The 27985-nt window shown below is 43.2% G+C and overlaps 1 protein-coding gene and 1 long non-coding RNA gene across 3 annotated transcripts; one reads left to right on the forward strand and one right to left on the reverse strand.

Moving 5' to 3' along the window:
- The first annotated feature begins 5138 nt into the window (after positions 1–5138).
- On the forward strand, positions 5139–25872 carry LACTB (lactamase beta). 2 transcript variants are annotated; one of them, XM_075897667.2, is made up of 6 exons: positions 5139–5372; positions 7991–8057; positions 11406–11596; positions 11957–12314; positions 14880–15045; positions 22400–25872. In XM_075897667.2, exons 1-6 carry the CDS (start codon positions 5154–5156, stop codon positions 22929–22931), a joined length of 1533 nt encoding a protein of 510 aa, XP_075753782.2. In that variant the 5' UTR covers positions 5139–5153; the 3' UTR covers positions 22932–25872. The 2 variants fall into 2 exon arrangements, with proteins under 2 accessions (XP_075753782.2, XP_089638035.1); XM_089781909.1 differs by having other exon boundaries at positions 5248–6949.
- LOC149523573 (uncharacterized) lies at positions 23006–27755 on the reverse strand. The gene is made up of 2 exons (XR_016350640.1): positions 24204–27755; positions 23006–24153 (listed from the first exon to the last, which is right to left on the reverse strand). It is a non-coding gene; the product is annotated as an uncharacterized LOC149523573 (long non-coding RNA).
- Positions 27756–27985: the final 230 nt, after the last annotated feature.

Consider the following 27985-nt stretch of genomic DNA (forward strand, 5'->3'; position numbering starts at 1 on the left):
TTAGCCCTGGCTGGTGGGCTCAGCCCTTAGACAAGGTTCACAAATGAAAAAGAAGTTGGAGTATCACACTGAAATATAAGTACATTCTATTCCTATATTCCTAGAAGATTTACCCAGTATTGCTCAGGTCCTTAAATCAATTATTTGTTGTGGGTTTTTTTTTAAATAAAATAAAAATGTGCATGCTTAATTTGAATCATTGCTCTGGGCTGGGTTGGGGATGAGGGGTTCAATATACAGGCAGCCCTAGGGAGAGAGGACTACCTCAGCCCTCTCTCACAGCAGCAGGTCGGGGCAGGTGAGAAGTGCCACTCCAGGTGCATCTTCCTCATCTGAAGCAAGTCCAAGTTCAAATACTGCCTGCATTCTGCAGCCAGAGTGAGGAATGCAGCAAACTGTGCACTTTCTCCTCTCTGCCTGACGAAGGGGAACAGCTAGCAATGTACCTGTATTAATGTTTCCGTACGAATTGGGGAGAGAGTAGCTTCAGGTCCTCCAACCTGCTCTCCCTAAAGGGCACCTGGGGAGTGAAAGGTTGGGAGTTGAGGCAGTCCTGGATGGCGGGGGGAGGGAGTCACACGCTCAGCAGCTCCTTTCACCTGCCTGGTGATTCTGTTTTTTTGAGAAACAATATCATTCCAGGCCCATCCCATTTTCCTGACACACCCAAACACTTACCATGCTTTAAATCACAGGTGCATCATAATCAGGGGTGCAAAGACGCAATAAGTAAAAACAATAAGCTTCAAAAATAAAGAATGCAATTCATGCTAACCAGAGAGGGGATGCATAAGTAATATTTTGCCCTGGGCACAAAAATACCTAGTTACGACATTGTCAATGAAGGAATATATAATAAGACAACAAATATCATATTGCCTGTATTTAAATCCATGGTACGCCTACACAGAATCACACAGCTGGAAGAGACCTCAGGAGGTCAAGTCCAGACCTCCGCCCAAGGCAGGAACAATACCAACTAAATCAACCTGGTCAGGGCTTTGTCAAGCGGAGACTTAAAAACCTCTAGTACATTTTGAGGACTGTGTGTAGATCAGGGGCAGATGACCATTTTGCGAGCCCAGGGCAGCTCAATTTTGTGGGCCCCCCTCCTTTGCCACAGCGCATGCGTGGGGCTTCTTGAAGCGCGGGGCCCAGGGCAGCCGCCCCGCTCGCCCTATATCTGCCCCTGGCGTAGATCTGGTGACAAAAATGATTAGGGGCATGGAATAGCTTCCATATGAGGCAAGAGATTAATAAGGCTGGGGCTTTTTAATTCGGAAAAGAGAAGACAAAGGGAGGATATGATAGAGGTCTATAAAATAATTACTGTTGTGGAGAAAGTAAATAAGGAAAAGTTATTTACTCATTCCCATAATACAAGAACTAGGTGTCACCAAATGAAAATTAATAGGCAGTAGATTTTAAACAAAAGGAAGCACTTCTTCAAAGACTGCATATGCTACCTGTGGAACTCCTTAGAATCATAGGGTTGGACAAGACCTCAGGAGGTATTGTGGATGAAGAGACCTCAGGAGGATGTCAGAGGATGTGGAGAAGAGAGGGGAACTTTAACAGGGTTCAGAAAAGAACTAGATAAATTCATGGAGGTTAGGTCCATCAATGGCTATTAGCCAGAATAGGTAGGAATGGTGTCCCTAGCCTGTGGTTGCCTGAAGCTGGGAATGGATGATGGGGGAGGGATCACTTGATGATTCCCTATTTTGCTCACTCCCTCTGGGGCACTGGCCACTGCCGGCGGCAGACAGGGCACGGGGCTAGATGGACCTTTGGTCTGAGCCAGTGTGGCCGTTCTTAGGAGTTTTCACTAACAGAGAAGTAGCCGTGTTAGTCTGATCTTGGTAAAACAAACACAACACCGCAGCCATGTAGCACTTGAAAGACTAACCGGTAGTCTGGGCTACATTTCTATCACTAACCGGTAGTCTGGGCTACATTTCTATCACTAACCGGTAGTTTGGGCTACATTTCTATCACTATCCGGTAGTTTGGGCTACATTTCTATCACTAACCGGTAGTCTGGGCTACATTTCTATCACTAACCGGTAGTCTGGGCTACATTTCTATCACTAACCGGTAGTTTGGGCTACATTTCTATCACTAACCGGTAGTTTGGGCTACATTTCTATCACTAACCGGTAGTTTGGGCTACATTTCTATCACTCACCGGTAGTCTGGGCTACATTTCTATCACTAAGCGGTAGTTTGGGCTACATTTCTATCACTAACCGGTAGTCTGGGCTACATTTCTATCACTAAGCGGTAGTTTGGGCTACATTTCTATCACTAACCGGCAGTCTGGGCTACATTTCTATCACTAACCGGTAGTCTGGGCTACATTTCTATCACTAACCGGTAGTCTGGGCTACATTTCTATCACTAAGCGGTAGTTTGGGCTACATTTCTATCACTAACCGGTAGTCTGGGCTACATTTCTATCACTAAGCGGTAGTTTGGGCTACATTTCTATCACTAACCGGTAGTCTGGGCTACATTTCTATCACTAACCGGTAGTTTGGGCTACATTTCTATCACTAAGCGGTAGTTTGGGCTACATTTCTATCACTAACCGGCAGTCTGGGCTACATTTCTATCACTAACCGGCAGTCTGGGCTACATTTCTATCACTAACCGGCAGTCTGGGCTACATTTCTATCACTAACCGGTAGTCTGGGCTACATTTCTATCGCTAACCGGCAGTCTGGGCTACATTTCTATCGCTAACCGGCAGTTTGTTTGGGGATGAGCTGTGGCGGGGCAGATGCCTGTCTGCGAGCCGGGGAAGCGGGTCTGCCCCACACAGCTCAGCCCCTAAGAAACTATCTGCTTCGTCTTTCACGTGCTGCACGACTGCGTGGTCACTGCCGCGGTGACACTGTCGGTATTGTGGATGAAGAGACCTCAGGAGGATGTCAGAGGATGTGGAGAAGAGAGGGGAACTTTAACAGGGTTCAGAAAAGAACTAGATAAATTCATGGAGGTTAGGTCCATCAATGGCTATTAGCCAGAATAGGTAGGAATGGTGTCCCTAGCCTGTGGTTGCCTGAAGCTGGGAATGGATGATGGGAGAGGGATCACTTGATGATTCCCTATTTTGCTCACTCCCTCTGGGGCACTGGCCACTGCCGGTGGCAGACAGGGCACGGGGCTAGATGGACCTTTGGTCTGAGCCAGTGTGGCCGTTCTTAGGAGTTTTCACTAACAGAGAAGTAGCCGTGTTAGTCTGATCTTGGTAAAACAAACACAACACCGCAGCCATGTAGCACTTGAAAGACTAACCGGTAGTCTGGGCTACATTTCTATCACTAACCGGTAGTCTGGGCTACATTTCTATCACTAACCGGTAGTTTGGGCTACATTTCTATCACTATCCGGTAGTTTGGGCTACATTTCTATCACTAACCGGTAGTCTGGGCTACATTTCTATCACTAACCGGTAGTCTGGGCTACATTTCTATCACTAACCGGTAGTCTGGGCTACATTTCTATCACTAACCGGTAGTCTGGGCTACATTTCTATCACTAACCGGTAGTTTGGGCTACATTTCTATCACTAACCGGTAGTCTGGGCTACATTTCTATCACTAACCGGTAGTTTGGGCTACATTTTTATCACTAACCGGTAGTTTGGGCTACATTTCTATCACTCACCGGTAGTCTGGGCTACATTTCTATCACTAACCGGCAGTCTGGGCTACATTTCTATCACTAACCGGTAGTTTGGGCTACATTTCTATCACTAACCGGTAGTTTGGGCTACATTTCTATCACTAACCGGCAGTCTGGGCTACATTTCTATCACTAACCGGTAGTTTGGGCTACATTTCTATCACTAACCGGCAGTCTGGGCTACATTTCTATCACTAACCGGTAGTTTGGGCTACATTTCTATCACTAACCGGTAGCGTGGGCTACATTTCTATCACTAACCGGTAGCCTGGGCTACATTTCTATCACTAACCGGTAGTCTGGGCTACATTTCTATCACTAAGCGGTAGTTTGGGCTACATTTCTATCACTAACCGGTAGTTTGGGCTACATTTCTATCACTAACCGGCAGTCTGGGCTACATTTCTATCACTAACCGGTAGTCTGGGCTACATTTCTATCACTAACCGGCAGTCTGGGCTACATTTCTATCACTAACCGGTAGTCTGGGCTACATTTCTATCACTAACCGGTAGTCTGGGCTACATTTCTATCACTAACCGGCAGTCTGGGCTACATTTCTATCACTAACCGGTAGTCTGGGCTACATTTCTATCACTAACTGGTAGTCTGGGCTACATTTCTATCACTAACCGGCAGTCTGGGCTACATTTCTATCACTAACCGGCAGTCGGGGCTACATTTCTATCACTAACCGGTAGTCTGGGCTACATTTCTATCACTAACCGGCAGTCTGGGCTACATTTCTATCACTAACCGGCAGTCGGGGCTACATTTCTATCACTAACCGGCAGTCGGGGCTACATTTCTATCACTAAGCGGTAGTTTGGGCTACATTTCTATCACTAACCGGCAGTCTGGGCTACATTTCTATCACTAACCGGCAGTCGGGGCTACATTTCTATCACTAACCGGCAGTCGGGGCTACATTTCTATCACTAACCGGCAGTCGGGGCTACATTTCTATCACTAACCGGTAGTCTGGGCTACATTTCTATCACTAACCGGCAGTCGGGGCTACATTTCTATCACTAACCGGTAGTCTGGGCTACATTTCTATCACTAACCGGCAGTCGGGGCTACATTTCTATCACTAACCGGCAGTCTGGGCTACATTTCTATCACCAGCCGGTAGTTCGTTTGGGGATGAGCTGGCGGGGCAGATGCCTGTCTGGATCCGGGGAAGCGGGTCTGCCCCACACAGCTCAGCCCCTAAGAAACTATCTGCTTCGTCTTTCACGTGCTGCACGACTGCGTGGTCACGGCCCTGGTGACACTGTCGGTGAAAGCCGGGGTCTGCACGAGGACGCGGCCCCGGGAGGCAGAGGCGAAGCTGCAGGGGGCAGCCGCGGGCCAGTGGAGCGAGGGGGGCCGGCACAGACGGGCTCCGCGTGTGCGCCTGCGCGGGATGCGCCGAGCTCTCGGCAGCGGCTGCTCCTGGCTGGCGCGGCCCGGCCCGAGCCATGCACTGCTGGGCGCGGGCCTCGCGCCGCCTCTGGCGGGCCTGGGGGGGGCCGCAGCGGCGCCTGGGCAGCGGCCCGCCCCCGCCGCGGGCAGCCGGCGCCTGGGGCTGGGCGGTCGGGCTGGGCCTGGCGCTGGCGGCGGGGGGCTGCGAGCCGGAGGCGGGGCCGCGCTTCTCGCGGGCCATCGAGAGCAGCAGGGACCTGCTGCAGAGGATCAAGGTGCCGGCTGGGTGCCAGGGGCCCTGTGGGGTCTCCCAGCCTCGCGCCTGGCTCCAGCCCGGACAGGGCCCGAGGGGCTGCCGGCCGCAGGCCCCCCCAGCCGTGCCGGGATGCGTGTGGGCGCTGTGCGCAGCTGGGACCCTCCTTCCCGTGGGGGCGCCGGGTGGGGGTGCCGGTGTCAGATGCTGGCTGGGACCCCTAACTGCTCCTCTGCGGCGGCGCGTGCGTAGCGCCCTGGGCTGCACCCCGGCTAGTCTACACTGGCAGCTTCTTGGGAAAGAGCTCGTCTGCCAAAACTCTTCCCCAAGAGAGCGCCCACACCGGCATGTGCTTTTGCGCAAGAGCATCCGTGCCAGTGTAGACGCTCTCTTGCGCAAGAAAGCTGTGCTGGCCATTTTAGCCATTGGGCTTTCTTGCTCGAGAAATTCATGTTGCCTGTCTACACTGGCCTCTGCACACATTATCAGTGGGAAATAGGTCAATGGAGGGATGATAGGAGTTACTATAGAGAACTTTCTGGGTGTCTGGCTGATGAGTCTTGCCCACATGCTCAGGGTTTAGCTGATCGCCATATTTGGGGTCGGGAAGGAATTTTCCTCCAGGGTAGATTGGCAGAGGCCCTGTTGCATAAATTGCTGGTTTTGTCCCCTTGGAGGCTAGTCTGATTTACCCCAAGAAGAGAGTCACACTTTCAGGCCCTAGAGGTTTTTCGCCTTCCTCTGTAGCATGGGGTACAGATCACAGCTGGAGCATTCTCTGCATCTTGGGGGTCTTCAAAGTATTTGAAGGCTTCAATATCTGAGAGATAGATGAGAGGATTATTCTAGGAGGGATGGGTGAGATTTTGTGGCCTGCACTGTGCAGGGGGTCAGACTAGATGATTATAATGGTCCCTTCTGACCTTATGGTCTATGAGTCTAAGAACAGTTGCGCAAGAGGGCTTATTCCTGAGTTCTGGCGCAAGAAGCCCTGATTTCATACATTAGAACGTCAGTTTATTTGCGCAAGAGCACGCGGCCAGTGTAGACAGGCAGCAAGTTTTTGTGCAAGAGTGGCCGCTTTTGCGCAAGCTCGCGCCAGTGTAGACACAGCCAATTAGTATCTACATGTGCAAAAGTGAGCCGCAGCTGTCTGTGGCTTTGCAGGGCTCTACGGGTATGTCTCTAAACTCTTTGGAAATGGGAAGCAGGTAGCCTTCCTCTGTGTAGCCTACTCTCTTATGGCTCAGTTACTGGAGAGGCAGGTGATTAGCTCCAGCCAGTCCACCCCTAACATGTCTGGCTATGACTAGTGCAATATTCCCCCATCCAGGGAATGTATCTGTACTTTTCCTTTTTGCATCTTCTCGTGTTATTTGGTTTGTTCACATCAGGCTCTCCCTGTATATCATCACTGCACTATGTAAGAGTTTGTCAGAAGGATTTGAAAGTGCCTTTGAATTACTGACTTCTTCCTTACTTTTTGTCATTTACTGTCACAAAGGACTACTCTTAAAAGGGCTTAAAGCAGTCCAGGACTGACATATGCTAGTGGTAAAAGTATCTTCAGTACTGAGTACACTATTTGAAGGACTGGAGGTGTGTACAGAGCTATGTGAACTATATAAATAGACTGCCATTCTGAAAATTTGGAACTGAAGCTTCAGTGTTTATAATTTTAAATGAGGACATCCCAGACACGCTAAAATGATCAGTCTCAGAGGAATAGCCATGTTAGTCTGTAACTTTAAAAACAAGTATTCCTGTGCACTTTAGAGACTAACAAAAATATATAGTATTATGAGCTTTGGTGGGTAAGACCCACTTCATCAGAAGAAACCTCATGATAGAGACTAAGGTCCACAACTCATCTGATGAAGTGGGTCTTACCCACCAAAGCTCATAATACTATGTTTTTGTTAGTCTCTAAGGTGCTACAAGACTACTTGTTTTTAAAATGTGTTGACTCTCATACGATAGTCACATCGTAGTTTGAAAGAAGTTATGTTCCCTGTCTGCAGTAGGTGTCATTTATATTAAATTAGTCTTTAAGCTCATTGGACTTTCATTGTAGTTGTCCATCACCTCAACAGAGATCTGCAGCTTTTGAAAGGGGATTGTACGAATTCAGCCCAACTGATATTAAAACAAAATAATTTCAAAGATTATGTACTTATTTGGGATGTAAATCCCAATTAATCATAGAACCATAGAGCTGGAAGAGACCTCAGAAGGTCATCAAGTCAGTTGACTGATTAAGTAGGATCCCATTTGGGGCCGGTGTCAACAGCAGGAACTGGCAGCCCTAAGTGCAGGTGAGCTGCCTTCTGTTTGTTGCTCTCCCTGTGCTTAGGGCTGCTATTGCCACTGCTTCCCCCTCATGGGGTGGGGGGTATAGCTCCTGATCACTCCCCGTGACTGGAGTAGCCCCCTGCCCATGGTAAGCTGCTCCTGGGTACCTGATAACTAGTAAATATCACATGTTAAGGGTGATGCTTACCAGGTATCCAGGTAACCAGTTACCTGTTCACATCCCTAGTACTGACTGGGAACACAGTTTCTGCTTTTATGGGGTTTAGCGTTATGTTTGATTTCTGAGCAAACAGAGCCTTTTAATAAATGGAAGTTTGTTTGTGACAGGATGAAGTCGGAGTTCCAGGCATAGTAATTGGAGTTTCTGTAGATGGAAAAGAAGTATGGTCAGAAGGTTGGTATACAGGAATATAACTCAGTTGTTCTGCATGTTCTTCAAAATTAACATTCATTTTGAGTTACAAATCTTAAGTAATTATTGTTCTTCAATTTGGGGTAAGTGCTTCCATTAACCTCATAATTATAAAAGTTTTATAAAATCTGCCCTCAAAACAAAAGACAAAACCAAATAGCAGTGGTCACTCTGGCATTAAAATGTATAAAATGGGGGAGGGTCCAAGTAAAGGGAAGAAAGTATCTCTGTAGGTGATAGTAGTGGTTGTAAATGAAATACCCTTTTGGACAGTTTTTTATAAAGCATGTTGGCAAGTGTGGAGGAAAAGGCTAAGACAGCCCCTGGGAGGGGAATGAGTTCTGTGCTCTAACAACATCAGAGTATGTGCACAATGGAATGGTGACCTAAAATAGGACAAGGAAATTCCTAAACGGTGGGTGGAGTCAAACGTGCCTCAATATGAAGCTTAAAAAGAAGGACTTGCTGTACCCTGGGTCAAAATGCCTGAATTTAATGAGAGACTTACAAAAGGGAGATGATGTATTTTCATCTTGTTTGCATAGGTCTAATTTGCATTGTAACTTAATTACCAGGAAATGTAATGTTGTCAGTCATGCTAAATGAGTTTAGTTGAAATAAGTGATAATTAGCAATCCACATTTAGCTTGGCCCTCACCCTGTTGATTTAGGCTGAATGAGGCTTAAATTGAGTTTGCGTAATAAAGTCTTTCCCAAACTTTCTGCAAATATTTTACAGAGAACTTCCCCCCCAGTAGGCAGTAAGCCAAACCCTTGAAAGAGGGTGAATATTGTAATTAAAAAAGAGAATGAATTCCTTGGACCTGTTTCTGTTCTACATCTAAGTGGATACTTGCTGTTCATAATCATTGTGCAATACATCCCCCTTAAAATTCTCCTCACTGTGCTGTGTGTTATATGGTACTCTTTCTGACACAACTGTCCACCCATCATCTTTGTGCAGCTACTGGTGGAAATAAAATAGTTGATAACTATAGATGTAAAATTGGTTATGTTTGGCTTTTCATGAGAAACAGCTGTTATTTTATTGTTATGTATTGGACATCATCTTTCTCTGGGAATCTACATAATAGTCAGAATAAACTTGAATGGTTCCAGTTCACTTATTTCATAAACTAGTGGACTGGTGCTTAGGTTGCCACTGGGAACATGTTGAGATTTGGCAGCTGTAATCCTTTCAATAAACATACATTATTTTGCAGGTTATGTAGGACTCCCTGGAGGACTCCCCGTTTGCTTGGTTCAAATAGGTCTGAACAGAACTCTTATTTATAGATTTTGGTTAACTCTACTTAGTTGTCTTTCTTGAACCTTGTTGATCATTGTTTAAGGCAAAGACTATCACAGAAAGAAATAGTAATGTGCTTTGCTAAAAATTCAGTACAGGCAGTCCCCGGGTTACGTACAAGATAGGGACTGTAGGTTTGTTCTTAAGTTGAATTTGTATGTAAGTCAGAACTGGTACATATTGTAGGGGAAACTCTAGCCAAACATTTCTCCAGAGCTCAGTTTTATTCTCCCACACCTCACTTCCCTCAGTCCTTTATTCTCAAGATGAGGTGTCTGCTGAGAAAAGCCGCTCCGCGTCTCTCTGGTCTGCTGAGGGGGGCGCTAGCTTCGCGTCTCTCTGGTCTGCTGGGGGGGGGGTGCTAGCTTCGCGTCTCCCTGGTCTGCTGGGGGGGAGCAGCTAGTGCGGGGTTGCCTCACCCCGTTTGTAAGTAGGGATCCGATGTAAGTCGTATCCATGTAACCCGGGGACTGCCTGTAGTAGATTCCCTGAGTGGTGCTTCATTAGCAAGGCTGTATAACAGATTTTGCATTGTAAGCATGACTGTGTGTGGCATATCCTCCAAAATTTTCATGTGTCTTTCACTGCCACGGGAGGGAGGGAGGGAGGAAGAGAGAGAGAGAGTGTGTGTGTGTGAGAGAGCATGTGAAAATTTTGTCACAAAAAATTCTTCAGATTATGCTTTTGAATTCAAACGGTTTTGCAGAAGTGTTGTTAAGAGAAACTGTTAAGAGTTGCTAGCTGACCTAAGAAGGAGTGGATGCTGCTGTACTGCTTCAGCAGAATTTTCCTCCTGAAGATGTTGCAGAATATTGCGTAGTGGCATAACTCTCAGTACCTAACACAAATGAGTACTGGTCTATGATTGGTGCTCCTAGGTACTGTGGCAGTAAAAATAATAAATAGTAACAATAATATCATAAAAGGGTGCATGTTGTGGTAGACTCTTGCCATGTCTTCACTCTCAGGGCCTGGGAGGGTTATCTTAAAATAAAGTAGTATCTTAAAATAATGAGATTGAAGGGAAGAACTTGGAAAGTAACGAAATCTTTCTTCTGTAAAAATTCTTCCTAATTTACTTTCTTGCAGTCTGATTTAAGGATGTTAAGAAGTAGGTAAATGGCTAATCGTGTAGTTAGTACAATTTGTATCAACTACACGATTAGTTGGTAAGGGAAAGTGCTCAGTCCTATTTCGTGTCGAGTCCAGGAGCTACCCCCACTAAACTACCTCTGCAGCTTAAATGTAGTTGGAGTCTGGTGTGCAGGGCACGAGCTGGGGCTGAGCACCTTCCCTTATCAACTAATCATGTATTTGACATAATTTGTAGAACAAATATACTGAATTTAGACTACTTCATTTCTGATGTAATCTCTCTCTAAGTCTGTATCTAAAGAGATTAAAATAATTTATTAAACCACTGTGTAGTTAAGCCTTTTAAATTGAGTTAAATGCTGTAAGTTTGTCAATTTCCTGTTTTTAACTGATCTTATTTTCTCTCTCTGGAAGTTATATTGAATTTTGAAAAGAGTAATGTATAGTAGCTCTTTGAAAGACTTAATATGTGGATTTATGAATGGGGGTCAGCTAACCTGATTGACAGTTTTAATAGCTGCCCATAGCTGTATTGGTCTGAGGATATTAGAGAGACCCGGTCTATTATTGGACCAACTTGTGTGGTCAGAGAAACAAGCTTGTATGCCCTTAGGATATAGTTTTGGCTTAATTTTTCACTAAACTAAATTAGCGTTAAGTTTTATGTTATTGCTGGTCGGTAATATAGGGGTAATATAGGATGGTATTTTCAGAAACACTCTTCAATGACCTAACTCTGCTCCCATTGAAATCACTGTCATTGATGTCCGTGGGAGCAGAGAGAGGCCACTGAGTACTTTTGAAAATAGAACCTAGAACCTATCATGTGTCTCATGCGGAGTATTCTACAGAATTTATGTTTGTGAACATTGCAAAATCTCAAAGAATTCTTTCTATATGTAAACCTGCTTTTTATCTTCTTAAAGGTTTGGGTTATGCTGATGTAGAGAACCGTGTAATCTGTAAACCAGAAACAGTCATGCGAATTGCTAGTATTAGCAAATGTCTTACCATGGTCGCTGTTGCTAAATTGTGGGAAGAAGGAAAACTGGATTTAGATGCTCCAGTGCAAAAATACGTTCCGGAGTTTCCAGAAAAAGAATATGAAGGTGAAAAGGTAAAGGGTCAGTTTGTTCTGTAACCATTTTTGGTTGTCTCGATTTCACATTTGTTCCATATCTTCCCTACTGAACTAATTGCTACGGGTGCTCACAGCTTTGTGTATATGATACACTACAAATAATTTAAAAAGTAGGGGCAGGAAGCAATACATGCTGATGGAAAAAGGAATGTTGGGAATTTAAAAATTTTTAGACTAATAGTTAAATATTTTTTTCTAACTGACTTTACAATTAAAAAAATGGCTAGGAATTTTTTTTTTCTTGACATAGCAATTATATAAATTACAGAAATAAAAGTTCAGTTTGCATAATATCTTTAAGCAGGCATACACAATAATATTTTTCTTTTAAACTAGGTCACCATTACTACAAGATTGTTAGTTTCACATTTAAGTGGAATTCGTCACTATGAGAAAGATATTACTAAAGTAAAGGAACAGAAGGAAAAGGCTAACAAAGCCCTTAAACTAGCGCAAGATGTAAAAAAATCTAACCGAGATAAGGAACTGAAAGAGAAAGAAGATAAAGGAACTGAAAAAAATGACTTTCCTAAAACCAAGTCAGAACAGGATGATGAAGCTAAAGGCCAAAAATTAAAACCTGTCAAGAAAACAAAGGAATTTGAACACGAAGAGTATTATTTGAAAGAAAAATTTGAAAATGTGATTGATTCACTGAAAATATTTAAAAATGATCCTTTATTCTTTAAGCCCGGTGAGTTTCTATTGATCAAAAATTAATTTTTTTTCTTTAAGTGTTACATTCTTAAGATTTGTTGTTTGTCTGATACATTACGTGAAATTGGGACTTTACTGTGACTAAACCAAGAGATGGATTTTTTTTCCTGTTGCTCAATGAGAGCTTCACAAGGAAGCGTTTAAGCCATGTTCTAACTATCTGGTCACTTTAAATATGCCCTGCAATGGATTAAAAAAGAGAAAACTAACTGAATATAGTTACGTTGATGCAATCATCTATTATGGATGCAGTTATATTGCCATAAAGGATCTTATCTCTTTGTAGCTTATTTTTCATAGTTTCAAAAATAAACTATAGTCAATATAAGCATACCTTCTATTAGTGTAACTGCCTCCACACTAGGAGCTGCATAGACTTAACTATCAGTTTGTAAATTGATATAAATAGATAGGAAAAACTGTGTATACAAAAAAGAGTTCTAGAGAGTAGGTAGCAATAAATTCAAGCGTGTTCTTTCAAAATAGTTCCATGTAATGCAACATGTGCTGCAAAATTTGCCTGTCAGATTACAAAAGTTAAGGTATATCATAAATGGATTAACTGTATCACTGTAACACGCACGTGGCCTTTTATTGAATTTTACCATGAAGACCTTGTAAAATCATCTTTATTTAACTGAAGTTTTCTTTGAGACTCTTGCCTATTTTTTCCCCCTGCAACAGCATAAATTTGTTACGGTACTTAAGGACTCAAACAAGCTGTGTAAATCATTGGACCAAGAACTGGTTAGGAAACAGAAAACAAGGTGTGCTTCACAAATTTCTACTAGATTTTTTTTGTGGATAAATAAGCTAGGTGAACAGGCAACATGAGGGCAACTAAAATTCAGTGCTGTTAAATGCATGGTAATGCCCATTGGAGTGAGAAAATTAAACTACTCCTACAATCTATATGGTTCTGAATTAACTTTCAATTTAAGAAAGGGACCTGGCATCATTATAGATTGCAGTCAGTGGCATGGTAAGGTACTGTGAGTATCTGAGTATTGTGTGCAGAGGTGGTTATCCCTCACCCCCCAAAAAAAGGATATTGCAGAACTAGAAGAGTTCAGGGAAGAGCACTAAGAATGATTAAGGGTGTGGTAAAACTCTTAATATTAAAGCAAACGTGAAAAGATTCGGATTGTTTATTTTTGTAAGGAGATAAATAGGGAACATAAGTATACACAATAGAAAACAAAATAGGGAGGGTAGATTGAGAACATTTTCCCGTTTCATAACATAAGAAAAGGGGTCATTGAATTTATACTGAAATAGTGGGAAATTCTAAACGGATGGAAGGAAATATTTTTTCACACAGTGTATTAGAGATGTTAATGGATAACCAGTTAACCAGAGAGCATCACCCTTAATGAGTGGTGCATACTGGTTAACAGTTAACTGGAACCTTGGGAGCAGCCCCCTGCCTGTGGCCTGCCACAAGTTCCAGCTCCCATGCATCAGTCCCGCACAAGGCCCGAAGCAGGCTGGAGCGGCGCCCCCTCCTACTGCTCTCGCCCCGCTCATCCCAGTTTAATCAGTTAATCAGATAAACTTAACGTTTAACCGGTTAACTAATTAAATGGAATTTTACATCCCTACAACATGTAACTAAATTGTGGAATTCATTTCTACAGTTCTTGAGGCCAAGAACATTTCTAGTTATTTTTTAATTTTGCTTTTTATATGAATAATAAAACTATCCAGAGCTGTTATTAATCTTGTGGAAAAGTTATTAAACCTCATGCTTTCAGGATTCAGTCAATCTCTAATAGGGATGTAAAATCCCATTTAATTTGTTAACCAGTTGGACATTATATTTGGCTGGTTAACCATTTGAAGCGGGGTTGGCAGGGGTGGGGGCAGAGCATCCCCTGCCTGTGATGGGCCCCATGAGGCTGGAGTAGCCCCTTGCCTGTGGCAGGTGGGGAGCTGTTCCAGCCCCTACCAGTTAACCATTCACAGCACGGAGCACGCTGTGTGGTGCCCCTACCTGTCCAGGCAGCACTAAGAGCCCTCTGGAGCAGCTCTCTCTGATCCACTGTACAATTCCTATGGTTATATTCTGGGTGGTTGTTTTTTTTTAATTTTAATATGCAGTAAATTCTCTTCCTTGCTGGGCATGGATTTTAGTTGCATTTACTTTCTTTTCACCCTTAAAATTTTATCCATCATATTTACATATTTAAATCTTATTTATTAATTTGTCTTTTGGTGACAATGAATAGTAACTATGAAAAAGAACAAAATAAAACCAAGTCTTCCTAATCACATGAGTAGAGTTTGGCTGATGCTCTATTTCTATGTACAGATAATATAGAAAAGAGCATCATAATATTTAACCCTTTATGTGTCTGATTACACTGTGAAGAATAAATGTGTTCTGACACAGTTACACACTGATCCCTGTGTAAAACTGTATTTGTTGAATAGTAAACTTCATAGGAAAAGATTGCAGAAGGAAACATTAAACTTTTCATTCAAGCACTATGCAAATAAACTCTTTTTCTCCCCTTCCTTTCCCCCCCCCCTCTTCCCCAAGGAAGCCAGTTTTTGTATTCAACTTATGGCTTTACCCTTCTGAGTGCTGTGGTGGAGAGAGCGTCAGGATGTAAATTTACAGACTACATGCTGAAAATGTTTCGTGACTTGGATATGTTGGCAACTGTCTTGGATGACAATGAATCAATGATATACAATAGAGCAAGGTAAATGAGAATGAAATTATGCACTAAAATCTTATATTGACTGCTGCTTGCTTAAATTCTTCACTGTACAGGTAAGCATTAGTTGATTTTTGTTTTAAAAGCTAATTTAAAGATTAAATGATTTGTAAAAATATTCTTTATCAAATGGCTGGAATAATGGTATTACATTGATTCCTTGAGTTCACATTTATTTTTAATCCCTAATGTTTAAGGATTTATAACAATAGGAAACAAGTGTGAGAACACATATTTTAAGAAGGGAGAGATTTGTTTAGGTCAGTTGCATATAAAAGAGTAAGGAAATGAAGGAAAAGTAAGGATATAATGACCCCCAAAATTGCTACAACTATTTCTATAAGAGTAGAAATAATACAACTTTGTTATAGTGAAGACATTTGCATCAGTTTATTTAATTGTTAATTTTAATTGCTCTCCAAAATTGTGCATTAGCAGATGACTTGAATCTCTTCTTTTTTCATTTATTTGTAGTCTTCTTTAATCTGTATACATTCTACGTATATTAAAGAATGATTTCAAGTTCTTTATCTGACTTCAGTTGTATGCGTTGATGAGAAAGTGTTCATAGAAACTGAACAGCAGTTAGAGTGAAAATAACTTGAAATTTCCTTCTATTCTCAACTCCAATATAGTTCATAAAATACTATGGATTTACAGTATAGCGTTTGAGTTTCCAAATTATTCGATTGCATATTGCTTAAACTTGAAAAAAGGGGACGAGGGGATTGTAAAGTATGTAGACACTACAATTACCACAATTGTAAAATTACCTCCAAATTGTTTCATGGAACAGTAATAATGTAATCTTTCTATAGTGTTCCACAGTTATTTATAAATTAGATTATTTAAATGCCAGTGACAGCACAAGGACACTTAAATGGTTCTTTTAGATATAGATATTATTAATACAGTGGTTCTCAAACTTAGGGCATTTGCCTGAGGAGCGCTGGGTTGTGGGTTCCAGTCCTCCACCCCCCTGACCGCCCCCCCCCCCCCGGCCTATCCTGGGAGCGGCTGGAAAGCCAACACAGGCTTCCCCAGGAACCTTTCCACAGACCACCAGCCAACCACCTATGGTGATAATATGGGTTCAGGATGGGGTGGAGGTGTGAGCTCTGACTGGAAGGTATGGTGAAGGAGCAGGCTGAGGGTAGGGTGGGGGGTCTGGGTGGCAGGTTGCTTGGGTGTAGGAGTGTGCAGCGGGTGGGGTCTGACCAGGAAGTTGGTTGCAGGAGTGTGCTGAGGATGGGCTGGACTGGGAAGGAGGGTGCAGGAGTCAGGTGGGGTCTTGGTAGGAGGTGGTGTGTGTGAGGGAGATGGGGGTGCAGGGTGTTTACCTGTCTCTATGCCTCCTGCTGCTCCCAGGCACTGCCGGCCAATGGGAGCAGGGGGAAAAGCCTTCAGGCGAGTGGTTTCCTGCACTGCTGTTCCCCCAGCTGGGGGGAGTGGCAGTGAGCGGAGCCATTTCCTTCCCCCTGCAAGCTAAATCTGGCCCACAATGCTCACCCTCTTCCCCAGAGTAGGAAGTGGTTCTGCCTGCTAGTGCTCCAATTTCACAGAGGGTGGAGGCCTGAAGCACCAATGCAAGCTCCCCACTATAGGGGGGTGAGCCCCAAACCCACAGCCCACCTGCAAGATAGTCGCAGACCACACTTTGAGAAACACTAAGTTAATAGCTTGCCATTTGGCAGCTTTTAAGAACTTGAAGGAGTAATTTGTGTCTGAGTTTGTGTTTAATGGTTTAGTCGTTCTTGCTGTTTCCCTCACCAGTTGTCTTTTACTGAGTTACATAGCCAAAAAATCACCTCCAACCACTGAACTTAAAGTTTGTTGACTCAGCTGTTAAGTTTTGGCACAGGGACAGGATTCTCAATGAATCGCATAAGCAGATTATGGAAAAATCTCAAGGGGATCTGAGTTTGATATGCAGCTTTCAGATTTCCTGTGTTGGAAAAAATATTTTGTGTTCTTAATGAAGAAAGGTTTTCTATGTTAAGTTTTTTGTTAACTCTAAAGCAATGGAAATAGTATTCTGGGAAAAGGTAAGTAATTCAGGTTGAAGATATAGGAAAGTTTGTTACATCCTTAATTCAAATGTGTATGAGCAGACTGGCATGTTTGTGTTACTGCTTCAGACATCCATTTTAAAAAAATGTAAAACATTGCTATCATGAATGTAGTCAGAATGGGCTGATTTTGCCAGTTGCTGAGCATGCTGCAGCTCCATCTGAGCACGTTGAGGACAATGGTTTGGTTAGCATCTGGCAAGATGAGGCCCTTGCTTTTAATATATTTTTGGGCTGCCAGTGATGAGACTTTAGTATGAGCTGACAAAACATAAGGTAAGTGTGTGCATATGTGTACGGTGGGGAATAATGAATGCAAGCCAACCATCTTTTCTTTTCCAGCCCTGGTAATTTCACTGCTATGTAAATTTTACATCTTACCAGTACCAGTCTGACTATAGTCTAAAGCAGGGGTTCCCAAACTTTTTGACATGGAGACCAGTAAATCCATTCACGAGCTTTCGGAGGACCGGTAACATTCATTTGCATATTTGCATATTCATTAAGCAAATGACAAATATGCAAATATGTTGGTTTTGGTCCTCCCAAAGCCCCTAGGGCCAGCTTTAGCGAAGCTTTTGATACGGCCACCCACAACATTCTTACCAGCTAGTTAAGGGAATCTGGATTGGAAAAATGGACTGTAATCCAATAAAACCCTGCACCGCCACATCGTGTATTGAAAAGGGGCTCATTTATTTTCAGAAAGCCAACACCATCTTTGGAATCTTTTATCCATATTCTCATTCTGGATGGTGAATGCCCCAGGTTCTCTCCATTCTGACCCATTGTAGTGCCTTTACACCTCACTATCAGCAGTGGGGATATTTAAAAGGCACTGCTTTTACATTTTTATTCAGGACCTGCGTATGCCCTGAACTGTCCCGCTCCCCGCTGGCCAATTCTCTCCCCCCTCCCCTCTCACCTTCCCTCTCCCTCCCGCCTGCGCATCCAGAAATATAATTTATGCTATCATGTGCCGAAAGTGTCCGTCTGCTATGTACATTGGACAAACGTCTCAGACACTTCGCCAAAGGATCAATGCCCACAAAACAGATATTAGACAGGATCACAAAGAAAAAACAGTTTCTTGCCATTTCAACCAGAAAGGACATTGTCTCAAGGACTTGATTACCTGCATACTACTTCAAAGGCCTTTTAAGAATACACTTGAAAGAGGATCCTCTGAACTGTCATTCATGCTCAAATTCGACACTTTACACTTAAGTTTGAATAAAGATTCTAATTACCTTACCCATTACAAAGATAGCTTCCCCAGTTATCACGTCTAATATCATTAGCTCACAAGCATTTACCTCCTCCCCCTATCCCGCTTCTGTTCTGAAATTTGATTTGCCCTTTTCATGTGTGTTCATTTTTTTTAATTGTATCCTTTGGTATATATGGTTGTGACAATTTTCTTCCACTATTTGATCTGAGGAAGTGGGTCTGGCCCACGAAAGCTCATCACCTAATAAACCATCTTGTTAGTCTTTAAAGTGCTACATAGTCCTGTTTTTCGTTTCAGCTACGCCAGACTAACACGGCAACATTTCTATCACCCTAATTATGTCAGCTGAAAAGCAGCTACTCCTGCAGAGGAGGAGCTATTGAGTTGGCATAGCAGGCGAGATACAGCGGTCAGAGCAATATTCTAGTGTAGACACTTCAGTCAGTGTAAGCTGCCTTGTATTGACCTAACTCTGTAGTGTAGACCAGGCCTGAGTGTCCTTCACAGACCTGATAAAAAGCTCTGTGTCAAAAATAGTTTGGGGAAATTTTCTTTTTTAACTGGTCTAGTTGAATAGTTCTGCAGCTGTAACATCCAAATCTGGGGAGGACCCATCTGAATTCCAGGGAACTGTTAAAAATGATTTTTTTAGAGTCTGGAGAGAAAAATTCCCCCTCTAACATTTTTTAAAGATGCAGAATCCTGGGATGTAATACAAATTGTCTAACTGGTTAACTATTTTACATGTTTTTTACATCTCTACTTTACATGGAGTTGAATTGTTACGCTGTTGTGGAATTAGCAGCTAATTAATGTTTTTGTAAACTGTATCATGAGTGCCCAGAGTTTTAAACTCCTTTTCACTTTATGAAAAGTTAAAAAAAAAAAATACCATCGCGGAGAGGAGAAATTTAATTGTAAATTTGGTTTGTCTCGGGATATTTTGATGCTAGACAAAATTCAAGTTTCCATGTTGAAATCATGGTTGGAAGCAAAACTATGAAGTAGGGTGATATCTCTCAGGCTAAAAGACACTGCCACCCTGTGGCTTAATTCATTATATTTATGATCTAATTCAATAGCATGGAAGTAAATCTTGCAAAACGTTCTGATAGACAAGTATTATCACCATTGTAGAGAAGAGTCTGAGGGGTAGCCCTGTTAGGCTGTAACTTCAAAAACAACGAGTAGTCCTGTGGCCCCTTGGAGCGTGGAGACTAACACAAATATATGGCATCATAATCTTTTGTGGGCCAAACCTACTTCTTCAGATGAGCTTGAGTGTAAAAAAAAAATAAAAAAAAAAAAGTGAACTTTCTGATTTTGCTTTTTTTTTTAATCCAACTTAATACTCCTGGATGATAACAAATACCCCCCCCCCCCCCCCTTTTTTTTTTTACACTAGAGCTCATCTGGATTGGATTCTGTGCATGCCTCTCACTCCTGGCTGGTGAAGGGAGGGGGCAGAGGTATAAATCACAGAATCCAAGTGCTTTCCCCTCTCTCCCTTATTGTCAGGGGAACGGGAAGAAAAGCAAGCCATGTCTTGGTGCATACGGCTGCTGTTTCCCCTGCTCTCTTGAAACTCTGCCCTTGCCCGCTGTACAGCTCTGCTGGGCCACATGGCGGCCACCGGAGCTGGAACTGGGGCCGCAATGCAGCTGTCCCAGTAGGGATATTCACACCATGGCCCGGCTCCGGCTCTGGCTCCAGCACAGAAGGCAGCAGGGATGGTGCTATCCTGAGCCATATTTGACTCGCAAGCCATAGATTTGCCGACCCCTATTCTAAACCTACTGTTATGTCTGTGTGTGCTTAAACCTAACAAATTATAGTTTTAGATAAGAGCATGCTTGCTTCTGTTAGTGTTTAATCAGCCAGAAGCACTGTGTTCCCAATGATTTATTTTGGACGCTACCTGGAGTGAAACAGTTAAGTTGCCACTGCTTTGAGTTCTGAAAACTATGGGTAACAGAGTAACATTTAGTCACAAGGCTTATTTCCAAGATCGCCTGTTGCTTCCATGATATCTTGGCTTTTACAGTATGTACTAAACTTTGTTTTAAGTTCTAGGTTTGAATGTGTTTGTACTGAAGTAGGACTTAGAGGCTAACTGAGAACAGTTTTGCTAGGCACTCATTCCACATGCCTAGAGAGAGGATTCCTGTGCGTTACAGACAAGACTGAAAAAAGCATTAGAGAGATAAAGTACTGGTGAACAGGGATGGTTTTCATATATCATATTATTAGTTCCATGTTTGTTGAGGGGGCGGGCACTAAAGGAATCGGGTTTCTTTAAATGTTTAGTTAGGGGTTTGTTAGGACATGCAGTAAATGGAAATTAAAAAAAGGAAGGGGAAGATTGATGGAAAGGGTCAGGAGCATAGAAGGCAGGTGGAAGGTGTCAAATCTAGAAATTGTGAGGGAAGAATGGGGGCAGAGGGTGGATGCAGGAAAGAGCATGTCTAAAGTAAAAACTGCATCAAGGAGTCTCGTCCTCCTCTGGGGCTGAATACCTGCTGCAACTTCTTTTGTTTGCTGCTGACTAACTCGCACTGATGCTGTTCAGGAGATTCTTTAAATCTATAAGGGTATGTCTACACTACCACCCTAGTTCGAACTAGGGTGGTAATGTAGGCAACCGGAGTTGCAAATGAAGCCCGGGATTTGAATTTCCCGGGCTTCATTTGCATAAAGCCGGGCGCCGCCATTTTTAAATGTCCACTAGTGCGGACTCCGTGCCATGCGGCTACACGCGGCACGGACTAGGTAGTTCGGACTAGGCTTCCTAGTCCGAACTACCGTTACTCCTACTCCTCCTACTCCTTCACTACAGTAGGAGTATCAGGCATTTGCTGCGAGAGTCCTCACTGCCTTGGTACAAGCTGCACGAAGAAGTGGCCCTTTATGAAAAGGACAAGGAGTTGGGGTTGCCAATTGTTCAGAAGGGTCTCCAAGATACTGGAGAACCAATAAGATGATGTCCTAGAGGGCTGGGAGTAAGCAAAGGCCAATCAGGAATCAGCAGGCCAGATGGTAAAGGCTCCCTGCTAAGAGATGGCAATTCTGGGTGGAGCAGGAAGGCTCTTCACTCTGTGTTAGTGCACAAAGCCAGCCTTTGTCAGGGCTAATTGTGACCACTTTTGTCTTTTAAGTCAGTATGGGGCTTTTGATTTGAATTTGTGGCATGAGAGGCTCAGGCCATCATGACTCCAATATTAACTGGACTATTGAAATTATGCGTGCTCACTTTGTAGGACAGCCCAGGTTCAGGCAGGTCCATGACACATTTCTACCTGTTACATTTGGTCAGAAGAAAGGAGTCAGCCATATTCGGTGTAACTTGCTTTTGTGGATTTCAGAGCCTGAAGATGATTGGAACTCAGGTTTTAGTCATTTTTTAAAGTGCATTGCTAACGTGAGTGTGCAGTGTATGGAGCATGCTGGTGTCGAACAAAGTTTAGTAGTTAACAGAAATGGGCGGTATGAAACACATGCTCTTGGGGACAAATAGCACTCACTGGGTCAGGTTATCAGAGCAAGAGTCTTGAGATCCATTTTTAGCAGTATTTACCATGGCTGCATGTTTACTGCCTTTGTGTACATAAATATCTATTTTGCCATCTAGTGGCCATGGAATTCCAAACCAAATCCTTTATCCCTCCCATAACCAATCTCCTACAGAATCGTACTGCGTAACTCCTCTATTGCTTTCTATTGCGGCTGCAGAACTATGGTCTGCTGCCTGTAGGGTTTTCTGTGCTTGTGAAAGATGAGTAAGCTTTGGCATATTTTTTGTATCCTGAATTCTCAAGCTGTTTTTAATCGCTGTAAATTCCACAGCACCAGAAATCCAGTGTTAAACTAGTACCTAGTACATGGCATTTATAACTCCTGGTATTAGTATTGGACTAAATTGCAGAGTGTGTTGAGTGTGTCTTGTCACTAGTTTGCTTTTATTTTAACCTATCAATTAAAAGGATGAATATTTCCATTAAATGTATGAGTGACAACTAAAACTTTCTTATTTTGATTCTAGATGTTATGTTTGCAACAAAAAAGGACGGCTAATAAATGCACCCTACGTGGACAATTCCTACAAATGGGCTGGTGGCGGCTTGCTTTCTTCAGTAGGTGACCTCCTGAAATTTGGAAATGCCTTGCTGTACAGTTATCAAGTTGGACAATTTAAACATAGTGCCAACAAACTTCTTCCAGGCTATCTCAAACCAGACACGATTACAATGATGTGGACCCCAGTGCCAAACACTGAAGTATCATGGAACAAGGATGGCAAATATGCAATGGGTTGGGTTGTTGTGGAGAAGCAACAAGAATATGGCTTTTGCAGACAGCAGCGACATTACATCTCCCATACTGGTGGAGCAGTGGGTGCAAGCAGTGTTCTGCTTATTCTTCCTGAAGAGTTGAACTCTGAGGTTATATACAGTGGGTTAGTGACACTACCCAGAGGAGTAGTTGTTAATATTATTTGTAATATGCAGTCCGTTTCCCTCAACAGCACTGCCTTAATGATTGCAAAGGAATTTGATAAAGACAAATTGGTTTGATACTTTGATTAAAATATTGCAGTGTAAGTCTGAATAAGTGTACTATAGTATTGAAATAAGAACAGAGTTTTAAAAAAATCAGGGGTACATGTGAGCTCCAAGATTGCTAGGAATCCTCACATTTCTGAGAGAATGTATCAGATTGTAAAGAAATTAAGCTAAATTACTCTTGGTGGTGGTGCGACATTTTTTTTGCATTTAGAAGTCTTCACTCAGAAGAGGAGCTATATAGTTGCTAACTTATGGAAAAAGGAAAAAGGCATTCTAGGAGAACAGTTATGCTGAATATCACCCACATAACTCAACAAGGGCTCATAATTAAGGAAAACTTGGATAGAATCAAATAATCAGAACATGCAAGACTCTGTTTATTACCATGTTATATTTTTCACACACGTGCTGGCCAAAGATGTGTTCGCCAGTATTTTTGAACAGTCACTTTAAAAATAGAGATTTCATTTTTTAAAAACACCGAATACAAAGTGGTGAACTTCTGTCTAATTACAAACCCCACTGAAATGAAACTGAAACTGCTCCCATGCTAAGGTTGACTGTACACTAGATTTAATCAGAAGCATGTTTTTAGAAGAGTTGTAAATGTCAAGTTCCTGTTCAAAATTAGAAAAGGATGAAACTTAGCATGGTGACTTACGTTGGTCTTTCAGAGGGCTGCTTTTCTGTTCTGATTGAACACAAAACAAATGAGGATCAGAATTAAAATATTCTAGATAATGAGCAAAGTCAAAAAAGAGTACTCTTGAGGTCAGTATCAGAATTCCCATTGACTTCAAGAGGAGCAAGGTCACACCCCAAATGTGTCTCGCTGTCCAATTCACAAAAAATATTGAACCATGGATCAATACCTAAGGGTGCTCCATTATATCTGTGACAGTTCTTGTCTCTCCTTTCCAGATGGACATTAAAGAAAATGATCTACATAGGCTCTTAGTATTTAGTCAACTTTCACTTAAAAATGTACATTCTTTCAGAGTCCTCAATCTAATTTTGCCTTGAATATCTTCAGTATAGGCAATTTTGTTCTTGTTTTGGGAGGTTTAGGGATATTAAATTTAGATTAATCGAATAGTCGATGTGATTTCCATCAACTATTCGATTAGTCTATAAGGGCACCTGTGCCTTTGAACTGTAGCAAGAGCCTTACTGGAAGTAGGTTAAAAAAAGGAAGCCCTGCAGGAAGCACTAGACCAGCAAGGGACTCCCACTGGCCCTGCGCTCCCTGCAGCGCCTCAGCCTTTGAAATGTACAAGAAACCTGCTGGGGCTCTTGTACATTTCAAAAGGAAGTCCCACAGAGAACACTGGGCTAGCAGGGGAGTCCCCCACTGGCCCCAGCTCCCTGCAGGGCTTTCTGCTTTTGAAATGTAACAAGAGCCTATTTCAAAAGCAGAATAGCAGCAGAAGCGGCGCAAGTGGCGACTGCTTCGGTCCCTGCTTGCATCGTGTCCTGCTGTGCCTCTATCTCCCCTGCCTTCCACGGAGATGATGCTGGGAGAAAATGGCTTTAAGCCCCTGCTCCTTCCCCCTTGCTGCCTCTCTCTGATAGAGGTATCAAGGGGGAAGTGAGTAGTCGCATCACTAGTTTACTGTCTGATAGACTTAGTTTATCAGTTAGTCGACTAGTCGCGTGCATCCTTAGGCAGATTATTCAATTATCTAATTAAAACTGTTACAAAAGGCTTTCTATTAATTTTTTTCTTAATTTTAAACAATTTTGGTTATGCTCCCAACAGAAAAACATATTTAAAATTCCCTTAGAAGGTTGCAGACTTGGATATATTTTGTCTCCTTACCACTTTTCTGTTGTTTTGTACATGATCACTCTTTTGTAATCCAATCTATTTTTTTTACTGTAGATGTATCAATTCTTTGTTGTTTCCCCTATACATTTAACATATTTAGCCCAAATTGAGTTTTCCTGTGGGAGTGCAAGAACTACTTACATAATTTGACTTTATTTATTTCATGTGCATCTTTTGGTTAAATTTGTCGCCAGGAAAACAATTTTTTATATTGGCTTTGTGAGAGTCACCATGTCCTCCTTTTTCAGTGATAAGGCTTTTGTGTTGTCTCTCTCGTAAAATTTCTGATTTTTTTTTTTTTTTAATAAACTGAAATGTGTTATCACCAGGGCTCGACAAATTGCTATATCTACTTGCCCGTGGCAAGAAGATTTCAGCCGGTTGCCCTGTTCACCAGCACTGTGCGCATGTGCAGTACTGGTTTGGCGCATGCGCGGTGTGGGGCTGGCAAGTAGATCTTGCCACAGTTCGTTGAGCCCTGTTTATCACACTTACTAAAGTTTGAGAAAACAGAAAGGTGGTACAACATGCACATGATTTTAATACATATGAATGCATGGATAATGCAGAATACAGGAATCACCCATGTTCTTTTTATTCTAATGTAATATTATTTATTTAGAGATGTCAGTGTCCATAGATTCAAAAACAAACTACAGAACGTGATCACGAAGTATATAATAATAGTAAATCTTTTCTATTCTCATTTTATAAGTTCGATTATAATGTAACGATCCATTTGGATTTTAAAGTGTACAGAGTGGAAAATGAAAGTTTAGTCCATTAATCAATTCATAAAGTTTGTGAGTTATTTAACATTTACAGTATGATCTTAATTCATTTATTGTACAAACATTTTGCTTAATGTTAATGGATTTTAGGTAAGCTGTACTTGTTATTAACCCTAGAATACACGTCAGTGCTGTTTTCACAGTTCTCCTATGTTACGGTGTGAGATGACAAACCAAGAAAGCCATTTAAATATCTGATATTTAGCAAACTTGTCACGGGTTTACTTTACACAGATTCCAAATTAAATGTAAATGTTTTCTAGTGCTTTCATGTTTATAGTTATTTTATGCCTAAACAATAACTCATTTTATTAAACTATTTGTTTTGTGCTGTGAGAGTTTGCTTCTTGGCTGAGCAAAACTGCATTTTTATGTCAGTACTAGAAAATGTACATGGCATTGCTCAGGCCCGTAACTCAGTTTTTTGGGTTTTTAGAAAATAAAATGAAAAAGTATGTGCTTCATTTGAATCATTGCACTGGGCTGGAGCTGCGACTGAGAGGTTCAGTATGAAGGCTACCCCAGTCTTCTCTCACCACATGCAGCTTTGGGGGTCAGGTGAGGTGCACCTCCCTGTAGCCACTGCAGTTCTAGCAGGCAAGCTGGGGGAGGGATGCATGTCGCTTGGCTGGTTCATGTGTATACTTTGCTTTAACTTGTAAGAGGAAACTCTATAGTAAATGTGTTGGCTCTAGCTCTTACTGTTTAGGAGTTCTTGGACAGACACGCACTGATAGCACATATATAGCACAAGTTAGCAACCCCTGGCTCGTGGGCTGAGCCAATTTTCACTGGCATGTAGGGTGGGAGCTCAGCCCTACTCCTACCTCTCCCCCCCAACTGCAGAGTGGAGCAACAGCTCTGGCTTCCTGCTGGGATGCAGGGGGGGGGCGGATGTGTGTCCCTGGGGCTGTCCTTGTTCAGCTTGGGTGCATGCAGCTCCTGGGAGCTAAGGGGGTAACACCCCCTCCCCCACTACAGGCTCTGCTTCAGGAGGGGGTGGCCAGTTACACATGACCTGCCAGGATGTTGGGTGTGCCTTGCTGTTCCCCAGTGCCCCACTGTGTCCCGGCTGACTGGAGACAGCCCTGGGCCCCCCTAGATCCGGAGCTGCAGGCAAATGACTGGGCCTGGCAGGGAGGAGACTGACCCCACCCCTGCTTCTCCCCACCCCAGGACTGCTGGCATGCCAGTGAGTGCACTGGGGGCACAGGGATGTGTGTGGGGGGGAGGGCAGAGAGAGGAAGCAGTGAAGCAGGATGTGGGGGCAGGGGTTGCACTCAGGGATCAGGCTGGGGAGGAGCAATGCTGGAGCAGAGGGCAGATGCCGGGCGGGGGGGAGGTTGGTTCTACTTTGCAGAAGCTGCACTTTCCTTTACTCCCCACTTCTTTTCCTCCCTCGCCAATTAGCTATTCGGATGCATTTTCACCCTCTTGCCTTTTTTGTGTTACTCCCCCAATTCCCTCATGCCCCCAAACTCCCTCTTGTACCCCCACCCACTCCCTGCTGCCAAACTCCCTTCCAGACCCTAACTCTCCTTACCCCATCCTGCACCCCACCTCCTGCCCAGATCCTTCATCCCTATCCCATTCACTGGCAGCCCTGTCCCGCACATTAAACCCCTCATTTTTATTCCCACCCCAGAGCCTAAGAAAGGGGTCCTCAAAATCCACTAACTCGGGAATCCCAGTAAAGTAAATCCAGACTATGGGAAGCCCTGAACCTCAGTCCTCCCTGCCTCTTCCCCTTGCCTCGTGGGGCTGGGGTGCCAGAAGAGTGAGGTATCTCAGTTGGGGGCCACATCAGTGAGGTTTGGAGGGGAATTTTTTGCTTCACTTGTGTGGTTTTTCTGTGGAGCAGTGGCTTCCAACCCAAAAAAGGTTCCCCACCCCTGCCATAAAACATTGAAACCTTCTGTATTGGACAATGTTTTCATAGAATCATAGAACTGGAAGAGACCTCAGAGGGTCATCAAGTCCAGCCCCCTGCTCTAGGCAGGACCAGTTACAACTAAATCAACCCGGCCAGGGCTTTGTCAAGACGAGACTTAAACACCTCTAGGGATGGAGACTCCACTACTTCCCTAGGTAACCCATTCCAGTGCTTCACTACCCTCCTAGTGAAATAGTTTTTCCTAATATCCAACCTGGACCTCTCCCACCACAACTTGAGACTATTGCTCCTTGTTCTGCATCTGTCACTACTGAGAACAGCCTCTCTCCATCCTCTTTGGAACCTCTCTTCAGGAAGTTGAAGGCTGCTATCAAATCCCCCCTCACTCTTCTCTTCTGCAGACTAAACAGACCCAAGTCCCTCAGCCTCTCCTCATCAGTCATATGCTCCAGCCCCCTAATCATTTTGGTTGCCCTCCGCTGGACCCTCTCCAATGCGTCCACATCCTTTTTGTAGCGGGGGGCCCAGAACTGGACACAATACTTCAGAT

Source organism: Pelodiscus sinensis, chromosome 14 (genome assembly GCF_052426305.1).
Source record: "Pelodiscus sinensis isolate ZL-2025 chromosome 14, ASM5242630v1, whole genome shotgun sequence".
NCBI classification, from domain to species: Eukaryota; Metazoa; Chordata; order Testudines; family Trionychidae; genus Pelodiscus; species Pelodiscus sinensis.